Source organism: Microtus pennsylvanicus, chromosome 12 (genome assembly GCF_037038515.1).
Source record: "Microtus pennsylvanicus isolate mMicPen1 chromosome 12, mMicPen1.hap1, whole genome shotgun sequence".
In the NCBI taxonomy this organism is placed as follows: Eukaryota; Metazoa; Chordata; class Mammalia; order Rodentia; family Cricetidae; genus Microtus; species Microtus pennsylvanicus.
In genome coordinates, this window is record NC_134590.1 from 90,320,749 (window position 1) to 90,334,086 (window position 13,338).

The window sequence follows — 13,338 nt, forward strand, 5'->3', positions numbered from 1 at the left end:
TGGGGGAAGGGGCATTTTCTTTCAGACCACCACAAGGCTTAGGGTTACATGGATATGATGTAATATTTTATTTTAATTTTGAGTATGCCTGAGGAAAAAACAAATCAAGGAATTGTCTACTATGTATACTATAAAGAAATGTTGTAGGGATTCTGTTTGTTAGATTTTTGGCAGTGGAGGGGATCATGCATGTCTATGTATGAGTGTGGCACATGCCCTTGGGGGCTAGAGGTGCTGGACCCTCTGGAGTTATAGTGACAGGCGGTGTGAGCTGCCAGATGTAGTAGGTGCTGGGAATCAAACCAGAGTACTCTGTAATGGCGGGACTCACAAGTAACCGCTGAGCTGTCTCTCCAGCCTGGTTTTCTTGTCTCAGCCTCAAATTGGTTGCTCCGGTGATTCCTTATTATATTAATCTGTAACATTGAGACGTTTTAAGTTATATTGGATGCAGACTTTCCTGTGGCACTCTTGGCTTCCTGAAGGTTCGTGATCATTGAACCACCATGTAGGTAGCTGGCAGAGTACCCTGCACATAGTAGGTAACTTGTGTGGTACTTTGCACATAGTAGGTAACTGGTACAGTGCCTTGCATATGCTAAGTAGCAAGCAAAGGCTTCTTGAACAAGTAAGTGAATGATTTTGTCCTCCAAAGCCTCTGCAAATTCACTCATTGTCAGTGACTATGTTTACTTTCATTCTTTTAGCTCCCGTGACCTGTCTTGTCGTTGTGGGAGATAGGTAACCCATGCACAATCTGAGGACGCTCCAACCGGCTGTGGGGATGGCTTGATTAAATGATTTTTTAAATCTATATCATCTATGTATTAGGAATTGAAATGCTGGTTTGGTTTAAATGTATGTCCCCAAAGGCAAGGAAAACTGAAAATAAACATGTTTGCTGCCGCAGCCATCAGCCTGCTTTACACAGAAAGATGCCCCGCCAGCCGATTTGTGATAGAACAAAGAACATGCTAGAACATGCTCGTGGCTGGCAGTGTCAAAAATACAGGAAAGTTAGACACATTGCCCTGAGCTGAAACAAATTACCATATATAGGCAATCTCAGGGTTTTTCCCCCCCCTAACCTTTTATGCTATGTTTGGAGAAGAAAATCTCCTGAGAGAACCTGCCCCCAATTTCGAAAAAAAGCTTTGCTTCTAATCAGTAGCTGTGTGGGAATTTCCAGCTTGCCAAAGGCGAGATGAGGCGGGACAAGCTTCTCCTTGGTGCTGCCGTGAGCTCCTGCTCCACAGGCCTCACAAAGGCCCTTTGTCCTGCGTGGTCAGTGGCTGCTCTCAAAGCTGGTACTGCTTGTATTGTTGCTAAGAACTGACAGTCTGTCCAAGAAAGCGCTTCAGAACAGGCCACGTGAGACCCTTGAACACTGCTAAATCCTTGCTTGAGGCCCAGTCCAGTAAGCAGGGAGCACGGAGAGCTGGCCTTGCCCCACTGGGAGGGAGGATCCTTTAATCCAGCATCCCATGCTGCTGGCGAAGAGGGAGTATTCAAGAGCTTGCTAGTGTGGAGTCCTGTGGTTGTTTGTTTTACAGGAGAGCTAAGCCGACCCTCCTGGTGGGAGAGTGACTCCATCAATCAGAGCGGGCCCTGATTCCCAGAAACTTTTCCTGTGGCCTCAGTTTCTCCTTCCTCACTCCACCCCAGAACCTGTGAACAATCTGCCCCTGTAACTACCCTGAGCAAGTAGAATGTAGCAAGATTCTTGTCTCTTATGAAGGCGGGTGGAATAAACTAAAATTAAAATATCTATTAAGCGCTGAAATGCTAGAATCAGTCATCTCCAAGGCCTATGTTTAGGTAGATTATCACCAAAACACTGAATAAGTTGCCTTTTAAGTGAATGCAATGCTATTTTCATAAATGGTTTTCTTTCTGCAAAGCCCTGCGCTTTTTATATTGTTCTGAAGCAAAGCTGTTATTTCTATATATAACTGATAATTTATAAAATTAAAACTGTCACACATTATAGAGCAGCCAGTCTTTTCCAGAGTGGCAAGGCATAAAAACCCAGAGGTAAAGTACTAGTATGTGGTTTTAATGATTAGTGTGCTAAGAAAACCCTCCCGTGTGTTTATTTTTAAAAAAACTTACTCTTGGGATTGAAAATGAAAGCATTAAAACTAAGCAAGGACTCCTCTTTCAAAGGGGGCAGCTTTCCAAAGCTGTGACAGGATTGGGTTTGAGTCTTTCTGTGGTCTCAGAATATCTCAGAGACTCCATTTGAAGAGACTGAGTGACATCAGGGACAGTTCCTCTCTCCTGTGCTATATGGTCAGAATGTGGTGGCTGAGGAGATATTTGCCAGCATGAGCGGGCCGAGCAGTGTGGGAGCGTGATGCCCCACAGATGGATTTACAGCTCCCAGATCTGCTCTGTCCCAACTGCTCCTTCCAAGTGTGTGCCAAACTCCGTCATCTACACAGACCCATTCTCCGGCTCCAGCCCACCTCCCCGCCTCTGCTCCTGACATCTACCTGCGTCTAAGGAGTTTGGCTGATGGTCACTCAGCTAACGGCATTGCTACCATGCCATGGTGACATCGTCACCTACAACGTTCTCCCTTTGTAGCTCCACCGACTCCCTTCCCTAAATGCCTGGTCAGCACCAATATAGCTGACCTTCCATGCATGTCCAGTGCTTAGCCGCTCTTCTTTCTCTCTCTCCTTCTCCCTCTTCTCTCTTGCTCTGCTGTGTCGCTGACAACACAGAGGCCCTGTGTATAGCTCTGTCTTGACTGCCCTTTCTGTCTCCTCTGTTCTGCTTCCCTTCCTCCATACCTAAACCACTCGCCTCCTCCTTTCTCTCCCCAGAGGATGTGAGTCCCTCTTCCTGTTCAGACTGGACCTTCATATGGAGCTTACTCTGAATCCCTATCCATCCGTGCTCCTTATTCTTCTCCCCTTGTCTCCGACACCGTCCCCTGTAGTTAGAGCCATATTTTGAGCCAACAAGGATGTCTCAGCCTTTTCTGCCCACATCCCACTTCCTCCTGAGGAAGACAGAGCCATTGGTCCTACAGCTTTTCCTCCCTCTCCTCCATCTTCCATTTTCATCCAGGTTTCACCCAGTCATTCTTTTACCCTGTCCCTTCTCATCTGTCTTCTACATGGTGAGGACGCCCTTCCCAGGTCCCCAGAGCTCCACTTCTAGCCTTGTTCTGTTTAAAAGAAGGGTGACAGAAATGTGTGATCCACATTCAATTGATTTTCATACATGTGATTTCTCTAGAATCCACACTAAAAAGGTTCTGAGACGATGACATTACTTTTAATATATTTAGCCCACTTATGAAAAACATCTCAAACTATAGTCAATGTCAATAAGTTTACATTCTTTTTAAATTATTTTACATCTGAGCTTGGTAATATGCATCTGTAATCTCTGCATTTGGGCTACAGAGGCAGGAGGATTTAAGACTCAAGACTAGCCGTGGCTATTCAAACAGAAAAAAAAGACCCAGTTTTACTAGGTCCTGAAGTCTTGCTGTGTGTTTTACCTTACAGCACATCTTATGAGCAGCCACATGGCACGGTAGCCACTGTAATAACAGGCAGTCCGATTTTAGAGGTAGTCCTCTCCCCCTCACCGTCCCCTCCCATCCCTCAGCCTCTGTTTGTCTTCACTCAGCTTTGGCTGCCTCGTCTCTGCCCTCCATCTTCTCCCTGGTTAATCTCGTGGGTCTCGTCCCACAGACAGTCCGGGATTCCCAGGACCACAGCTCTGACTCCTGTTGCAATTAGTGTACGCTTCTTACAGCGGTCCCGTGCTCAACTTGCCAGTTCTGAAGTCAGGATTTCCCTCACAACCGTCCCCTCCACTGGCTGACTCCTGCTCCGGTCCAGAAAGCCAGCGGGCTCCAGAGCCCATGAAGTCTGCTGTGCGGTTCTTTCAGCTCCAATAGTTTCCTTCCTGTCCCTGCTCCAGGCAGGGACCTTCATCCCTCGCCTCAGTACAGACGCCGCTCAGCAATCAGCACAGAACTGCTGGGTCAGTGCTCAGCTAGTACCTGGACCTCTTGGCTGTCTTTTTGGCCTGCAGCCCTTCATCTGAACCCATGACCCTCTGGAGAGCAGGCACGTTGTCTTGGGCTTCGGGCAAAAGCATTTCAAGATGTCAGGTCTTTTCAGAACATCCTGTGGTTCACCACTGAGCAACCCTGCAGACCAGCGGTTCTCAACCTGTGGGTCACGACCCCTTTGGGGATTAAATAATTATAGGAATTGCAGATCAGATAGCCTGCGTATCAGATATTTACATTATGATTTATAACAATAGCAAAATTATAGTTAGGAAGTAGAAACAAAGATAATTTTAGGATTGAGGTCTCACTCACTATATGAAGAACTGTATTAAAGTGTCCCAGCATAAGAAGGTTGAGAACCACTGCCCTAGATAATTCTGGAAGTCATAGGAACAGACCTAATAGAATGTTTTAACAGCATATAGCTCCCACAGCTTTGGATACTTTCTCTAAACCCGAGTCAATCTTAAAACATTGAGATCTAGGGCTGGAGAGATGGCTCAGAGGTTAAGAGCATTGCCTGCTCTTCCAAAGGTCCTGAGTTCAATTCCCAGCAACCACATGGTGTCTCACAACCATCTGTAATGAGGTCTGGTTCCCTCTTCTGGCCTGCAGGCATACACACAGACAGAACATTGTATACAAAATAAATAAATAAATAAATAAATAAATAAATAAATAAATAAATAAATAACATTGAGATCTATACATTCTAAACATTGAGATTTATCATCTATCTATCTATCCATCTATCTATTGCCTTTCTTCCCTCCTCTACCCCTCCCCCTCTCTGAAATGAGCCTCCTTTCCCACACATTTATAAATGCTGTCTTGTGCCTAGGGTTCATTGAATCCCAGAATCCTATTCATGGAGTGATCTTGTAGGAGATCAGTTATAAAATGGACTTTAGGTCCAAGTGATGAAAGTGGCTGGACTTCCCAAGATGTTTGCAAAATTCTTAGAGCATTTTATGGCCCGTTTTGGAATCCAAACCAATTTACATTTCCTTTAAGAACACTTTTAACATTGAACATTGGCATGCTGGGCAGTGTGGCGCACACAGTTTTAGTCCGAGCAGGGCGGGTCAGTCTCTGAGTTCTAGGCTAGCCTGGTCTACAGAGTGTGTTCCACACTAGCCAGGCTACAGAAACAATTAAAAAAAAAAACAAACTGAAAACCCTTTCACGCTGTAGCAAGGGGAAGCTGAGCTTCCTACCCCACAGGCCTCCTCCTTCTTTAGCCTTCCTTTCCACTCAGTTCCTACAGTGGCTCACTGGGGCTGCAGGAGTTTCCCTTCAGGTCACTGTGTGTTCTGCTCCTTCTCCATTTCTCTGCCCAACACCAGTTTGTTGTTGTTGTTTGGGGTGGGTAGGGAAGCAATGAAATAGAAAAGAACATTCAGCCATGTTGGCCTCCCTTGGGGGCCTTTCTGGGGTAAGAATGTGCGTCAGGATTAACTCTCCACATCCTTCCGCATCCAGGCTGCTGGCACAGACTTGGCACTGCCTGCGCTGACCATCCTGCAGTCCTTCCCTGCCCACAGATTGTGCCTGTTTCCCTCCCCAGTAGTGAGCCCAAGAATAAGGCCGCATTGCCCAACAGGTCATACCCAGCTTCTTCTCTGTCTCCTGCCAGCCCTTCCTCTCAGGGTTATCCTGCTTTCTTGCGGGAATCCTTCCCTCAGCATCTTTCCTGGGATGGAAGTTCCCGTTCTGAGTCATCTCAAAGCCTTCCTCCTGCCCGCATTACCCCCTCATCCCTCCACATCCTGGCCATCCCTGTCACCTATGCAGTTTTCTTCAATCTGTTGGGTCCTTTACCATACCCCAGGAGCACTCACTGGCCTGGCTTTCCCAGCCTGAGCCAAAAGGAACAACCAACTATAAGAAGCATATTGAACCAAAAGTCGGTGAATGCTCTCATGTCCTCAGCAGAGTTTCTCAGTGTGGCATTTCCAGTGGGATCTAAATCTGGAAGGATTTAGAAGTCCCGGAAAAAACCTCTAACCCGCCCGCCAGCGCTCAGCTGTACTTGGTTTTTGGCGGCTCCTCCCTCATCTGATATTTCGAACACTGTTTATAGATGCTTGCAAAGAGGCTTTAATGCTTGTGTTGTGTTTTAACTTGCTTTCCTTTGGAGGCAGGGAATTGTCAAGTAAGTATCCACAGCACTCCGGACGAGCTCGGGTGTTCCGTGGACACCTAGTGCTCAGTGTCCTTAGAGTCCCGAGCGGGAGGGCTCGGTGCTGAAAGCAGCTGTATCTGCCCCACGCAGGCCTCGGCCCACTGCTCCTCCCGTCCTCTGTTGTGAACCGACGCGGCTAAAGGCTGTGCTTGTGAACTGAGAGAGGCACACTCTGAGACTGCTTTACCCCTGGTTTCTGGTTTTGTTTTTAGCTGAGAACAAGGATGACAAAAAGCATCGGATTGCCTTTCTGTGTATACATACAACCTCGCGTATATATACACAGTGTTTGCGCTTGTATGCATACTCTATCCTGTATAATATGCTGTGTATTATACAACCTGTGTGTACCCTGTCTTGAACCGGAAGTTATAAGCCACGTTCTAGCACACTCTTGCTCCCATTGCAGCCCCCTGGCTTGCTTTGGTCACACACTTAAACATTCTTAGGCAAAGGAAGAAGCCCCCAGACCTTGTCTGGAAGCTGACTAAAACAGAGGGAAGAGCAGATGTCCCGGGAGGTGACAATGAGTGTGCAGGAAGTGTCTGCTGTGGGAGCTGGCGTGCTCCACCCCGAGATTCTGCTCAGTTCCATGGACATAGTGTCAGCTGGGGGGTGTCATTTGCAGAGATGCCCTCCCCCAATCTTAATGCCATTTGGTCCAATTATCACTTATGATTGATTATGTAACATGCTTTGATGGAGGAATCTCTGAGAAAATAAAGGTACCTTGTTTCCCCTGCACAAAACCCATTAGCTGTTCCAGTCAGCAAGCTGACCTACTGAAAAACCTGAGAGCTATTAGGCTAAATTATGAGTCCAAATTAATTTGGGAACAAAGCAATCCATTGTGCACAACTCTCCAAGACATTCAAGAGGACGCTGTTGTTTTTCTGACAACGTGTCTCCTTCCAGCACACTGACAACAAGCAGAGTCCCCAGGCATGAAGCCAGGAGCATGCAGGCAGCACTAACAGGGCCTCCCTTTCTCTCCCCACTCTGTAGGCGCTTAGTGCCCTTTGCCCAGAGATGCCAGGGTCTGAGTTTCTGAGCGTGGAGCCTGGTGCACTCTTTCCCGTCTGTTTTAGTTCTTGGTTGGCATGCTGGGGAAGCATGGTTTGTGCCACACGGGAATGTCTGTCCCCTCAGGAAATGCTTGTGCATGAGTGAGGTGCTTGCTGACTCTGTTCTGACCTGTACTAAGTTCTTACTTTGCTTTGTTTTCTGCTTCCAAGGGGATCAAGGTAATTCTTTCTCTTTGTGTTTCCTTAGAGCTCTGGCTGGGAGTGTGGGACTCAGGGCAGAACGAACCACCCCACCCTCCCCTCCCCTACTTTCCCTAAGACTGCAGAAGTCTGACTGAAAGGAACCCAATATCGCCGGCAGGGGTCCTTCAGGGTTTCCTCCAAGTAAAATCTCTTAGCTAAATTTGGGAGTACCACTCCCTAAAACTAAGAAAGGAGAAGCAAACGTTGGTGTAGTGATGGCAGCTTGACGTGGACTCTAACCCTGAGTTTGGGGGCAGAGTGGGAGGCAGGAGTTCTTTCATCCTTTCTTCCTCTTGCCCTTGTCTATGGCCAGACCAGCTGGGTACTTTTCACGCAGCCTCGGGATCTGTTCCAAACCTTGGCTTCTCAGTCTTAAGGCACAGCAAGCCAGGCTCTTGTCCACCTGATTCTGAGGAACACTGACAATTCTTGTTTGAGAAACAGCCAGTGAAGTCAGGGAACATGGCCTTTTCTTTCTCACGCATTCGCTCACCCTCAGTTTCTAGCCAGGGCTTCTCCTCGGATCCCAGGATGTTGTTGGGTATGGGGGACGCGGGATCGATGCTATGCAGGTGCTGTAGTGTAGAGAAACCCAACTCTGCCCTGTGAGCCCAACCCACACCTGAGGCAGGTCAGATTCCTAGTGGGATGAGGGGGAGAGCCACACAGAGCAGCCCCAGGTGGCATGTCCTTGGAGGGGGAGCGGAGTGAAGACCTCCCCTGGCTCTAGCGAGCTGCTGGACTCACAGCTCCTATTCAACCCTGTGCTTCCTCTGACTTCTGTTTCAGACCACCCGTAAGCCGGGCAGCTCCCCAGCCTGAGAAGCTCCAGAAGAACAACATCACCAAAAAGAAAAAGCTGGTTGAGGTGAGGAGGTCTCACGATCATGCCCTTATCTAATTACTGACCCTGCCAGGTGGCCATTTTCATTCGCCCCAGCTGGAGACCCCATCAGATGGACTCAAATGGGTCTGTCGCCCCCCTCGTGTCCCCTGCCCCATTTCTGGCACCAACATTGCATCTACCAGGTCCCACTCCTTCTCCCTCAGCCCTATCACCAAGCCTTAGCAATCATCACGAACTCTAAAATGTATCGTGTTCCTTCAATGTGGCTCTGCTGCCCTATACACTCCACCACCCGAGGTTAAAGCCCTCTTTTTAGGGACAAGAAGGAAGTTGGTGGCACATAGGTCTTTACCATCTCTCACCTCACTTTCTTCAGCTAGTTCTCACACTTGAGTTGGGGAATGTGACTTTCATTTGCAAATGAGAGCTCTCTGGTTTAGGGGTGAGAAGGACCCATTCCCAAGGTCGCCAGTCCAGTGCCGGGGGGGAAAACTTGGGATCAGCTCCCGTGAGTCTGTGTTTTCACAGACTCACCACCCCAGGGTTCTCTCCTCAAACCCCAGATCTTTCATGCCTTAGGCTAGCTTTCCTACCCAAAATATTCCCACATTGCCAGTGAGAGTCATGTTTATAGTTCGAAAAACCTCAACCAGAGAGATCTTCCTAGCTCGTGAGCTACGATTCCTGTGTAACTCAAATCTCCAACCTTAACCTCATCACCGAATGCTCTCAAATGGTCTTGGGTTTCGAGATCCTGTGGTTCAGTTCTTCATTTACCCACACTAGTTCTTCCAGGCCTTTCTCTGGGATCAGATATCTGTGGAGGACCTTCATTTACAATGTCCCTCCTCCCGACCCCTCCTCCCCATGTTCCACAGACCTTGCCTTTCTCACAGGTCTGTCACAAGGTCTGTCTGCCTCTGCTGTTAGATTCTAAACCCACACTGCTGCCAGAGGGGTTTTTTGTTTTTTTGTTTTCTGGAAAGGAACTTTTTTTGAGGTATTTATTTTGGAAGATAGCTCAGGTCAGGAAATTCAGCTCAGTTTCAGGAAAGACAGGTCCAGCAGTAGAAGGGTGATCATAAGCCAGATGGTGACAGTCTTCTGTCAAGCAGGGGCTCATGGGGCCTGAAGTGTTTTTCTCTAAAAACTTCTTACACACAGCAAGCTAGCAATGATTCTTACCCCCTGAGTTGGCAGATCCTCAGGTGGTTAAACTACTGAGCCTACCAATGTCTATTCTAAATTTCCAGGAGACTGTCTGATTGCCCATACTTGGGTCAATTCAAGGCAAAGTCCCATGTTGGGGGATATTTGATCACTGTAAACCCCGAGTTTGCATTTACATTAATTAAATAAAATTAACCTCGGGCCAGGAGGCTGTATTAGCAATTAGTTGACAGGAAGTAATCATAGAGCATCAGAGGGCATCTGGAAGAGATAAAGGAAGACACAGGAAGTAGTAGGGCAGGGTTTGGAGTGGCGTGACTTTTTCTGTTTTGGCAGAGAGAAGAACACACTTTTTGAGGGATGCCAGTGAGGAAAGAAGGTAGCTAGGTGATGCTTACCTCCTCTGAGCTAGCAGATCGTCACCTCAGCCTTGTCTCAGGTTTTATTTATAAATACAATGATAGAGATTTAATTAAAGCTTCCTTTAGCGGCGGCAGCAGAGCCAGTGACTGTGGGAACAGAATTCCTGCCAGGCTGCAACCTGAGTGGCCAGACCGCTGCCAGAGAATCAGGACCAGTAACTGCGGAGTCGCAATTGCTGACTGAAATAGAGAAAGGCACAACCACTGTGCCGAAGTTAAAACAACAGTCCCATATTCAGTACATTCCTGGGGAACGCTTTGGGAGAATCAGGGATAAGCGAGATTCATTTAGTTGGAAGAAGGGCTTCCCAGGTGAGGGGTATGTTAGAAAACAAGTTGTAACACTAGGAAAACTTACCCACATACTATAAACCTTATATCCCATGAGCTAACCCAGGGCCAGGCACGGAGGAGCCCAGTATAAGTGTGTTGAATGGAATCAAGAATTGATCCTAATCAGCCACTGCTCTGGGTCACAGAGGACAAGACAAAAGATAAAATATGGATCCAGAGTAGTGTCCGGCTGCTTGGGAAAATGGAAATGCATGGTGGTTTCACGGGACAAGTTATAACCAACACGTCGGGCGTGGCCTCAACTCGCCCAGCAGCCTTGCCAGTCACGGCTGCCTGAGAGACCTTTTCGTGGCAGCCCCTGAGCCACTACTCAGCTGAGCTGAGGAGAGAATTGTCTGCCAGTGCATAGATGTGACACTCATGGGTGACCACTGGAGGCCATCCTTAGGGAAGTCACTGTCACCTAACGCTTCAGGGAGCTAAATAAAGGGCTGTGTCCCGTCCTCAGCTAGTCCAGAGCCTCAGTGAGTAGCGTCTGTCACATCGTGTTCCTGTGACATGGGTGGCTATTTATGCAATGTGCAATGTGGCATCGTTCCTTGCTGTTGGCCTCTGAGGGTGGACTGTGTGTGTGCATGCAGGAGCTGGCTCTGGACCACGTGTTTGGCTACAGGGGATTTGACTGCCGGAACAACCTGCATTACCTTAACGACGGTGCAGACATCATTTTCCACACCGCCGCTGCTGGCATTGTACAGAACCTCTCCACAGGTAGCTTTGGGAGACGCGGCCGCGCCCACCCGCCTGCATCTTTTCCCACTCTCTCGACACCCCAAAGCTTCTTCCCTTTGAGCCCTTCTACCCTCTTCCAGGCTGGTGTCACTCAGTCCTCAAAGTGCTCCCTCAGCTCTTGGGGCCAGGCCTCCTGCCTCTCTGGTCGCAGCCTGGTTTGACCACGGCGTAGGCACTGGAGGGGAGCCACCTGCTTCTAGCAACTCCTCTGTGATGAGAGGAAAGAAAGGCTAGGGAAAGAGGGGCGTGGAAACAGAGAGATGAGGAATAGGCAGAGAGGGAAATTAAGAGCAAAGCAAAGGGCTTCCGGTTCTCAAGCACACGATGGTCGTCCTGTATCCAGACGGCCAGAATCAGAAGTGTGTGCCACAGGCCCAGCTTGTTTTGACTCAAGCAGTGTTCACAAAGAGTGTGTTATTAACAAAGACACTCGGTGTCTCTAGCCATGAGTCCAGTTAGGAAATAAAAGCTTTAAAAGGAAACGTCATATAAATATATATATATATCCCAGCACTCAAGAGGCAGAGGCAGGCAGATCTCTGTGAGTTTGAGGCCAGCCTGGTCTACAGAATGAATTCCAGGGCAGCCAGGACTGTTACACAAGTAAACCCTGTCTTGGGGGGGGGGGGGGACGGACAACCACGACATAACATTTCAAACAAAATGTGTAACAGAGCCGAATCCACATCTCCACTGCCAGAGCAGATGTACCCTCACTGGAACTCACTGTGTGGCTATGTGCAGATTTGGAGAGCACAATCGCGGGGTTATCTTGATCTTTCTCCCTTTTGGGAAAGAAGGCTTTGAGACTTCTCATGTTTTAGGCACATGCCGGCATTTTAAGAACACTGAGCTGTACCCCATGTTTATTAATGCTGCCGCTCCCCAGTCTGTTCTTGGGCTTTTGGGTGGCTTTTAAAAGGCCCTTTGGGAAGTACTTCCTTCTGCTTCCTGGGAAATCTGTTGACCTGCGCCAGCCAAGCTCAGAGGTGGGCACTGAGAAAATATCCATCTTGTGCAAGGGGAGGAGGGAACTTGAACTTCATCATTGTAGTCTCTGAAAGCGCTGTGTTTGATCTGTGTGCTGTCCCCACACAGGCAGTGGGAAAGGCTAAGGTAGATTATGGTTATATTAGGAATGGGTAGGACTACTCTGAAAATGAGAGTTTGGGTTTTCTAAAAACCTAATCTTTTATAAGGCATGTCCAGATTCCCCATTCAGCTCTGTGACAGCCGTGACCCGTCGTGAGATCCCACTATTCACCTTCCACAAATTTCTCTCTCCTAGGCAGCCAGAGCTTCTACCTGGAGCACACGGATGACATCCTCTGCCTCACAGTGAACCAGCACCCAAAATACAGAAATGTGGTGGCTACCAGCCAGATAGGTAAGGCTCCTCACTGGGACTGGCTCTCACGGCTGTACAGGGTGCTGGCCTATAGACCCAGCACTCTCTGGAGAGGGGGTGACTTAGACCCTTTCTTCCTGATGTCTCGGGTGTTTTGTTGTTGTTTTGGATTTTTTTTTTTTTGAGTCTTAAATATATCTGTGCAACTTGAGTTGATACATGTAGTGACTGGTGATTCTGAGGGACCACAAACACCAGACCACAGCGACGGTTAAATAAGTAGACGGTCCTCTTTCCTGTGGACTGGACCCCAGGTGTAAGCGAAGCCCATGTCTTGAAGCCGATGAGTGCTTGGCAAGCGTGCAGTGCAGCTTGCGGACCTGGCTCTTCCGTTCCCCGAGAAACCGCCAGCCACACATGTGAACTGCACACTCGTGAACAGTCACCTGCATACTTTTTTACTTTGTCAAAGAACTGTCAAAGGCAGTTCTTACGAAAGTCTCTCGCTCGTTTTCATCAAAGCCGCATTCATTTTAAAGCTTCGTTTGGAGCCTGCTTTACTGGGGTTGTTAGGAACGTGACTTACCGCTCTTGTTTCTCCTGACTTCCTCATTGCCAAGTGACACCATGGACAACACAGGTATGGCTGTCCCGGCTGTGAACAGCTCAGATCCACACAGCAAGGTCATGTGGGTGTAACATTTGCCGGTTGTATCTGCCTGTGCTGCAGGTACAAATCTATCCTCACCAGTTCCCTCGGAATAAAATCCTCTCCAAGTATGTCAGACATCAATGTCCGTATGCTCTGTCTTTAGTAGCAAGTTTCTTAATGTCTTTCTTTGGCCAGGTCAGACTAGATGTCTCTAATGTCCAGTAGCTGCGACACCCCCAAGCACTTGTCTGAGGAAGAGCCCTTAGTGGGACACCAACAGTGAGGTGCCACCATCTCTGCTATCTCTCCCACACTCAG

The 13,338-nt window shown here is 48.2% G+C and overlaps 1 protein-coding gene across 2 annotated transcripts in view; it reads left to right on the plus strand.

Annotated features, from left to right (window-relative positions):
- The window catches only part of Eml6 (EMAP like 6), a 251,244-nt gene that overhangs the window by 220,683 nt on the left and 17,223 nt on the right, over nucleotides 1-13,338 (plus strand). For both annotated transcript variants that reach the window (XR_012907211.1, XM_075942518.1), the window contains exons 28-30: nucleotides 8,285-8,363; nucleotides 10,870-10,999; nucleotides 12,309-12,407. Coding sequence is in view for 1 of the 2 variants with exons in the window: in XM_075942518.1 (XP_075798633.1) it covers nucleotides 8,285-8,363; nucleotides 10,870-10,999; nucleotides 12,309-12,407 (308 nt within the window). In the remaining variant the exon portion in view is untranslated. The remainder of the gene's footprint in view (nucleotides 1-8,284; nucleotides 8,364-10,869; nucleotides 11,000-12,308; nucleotides 12,408-13,338) is intronic.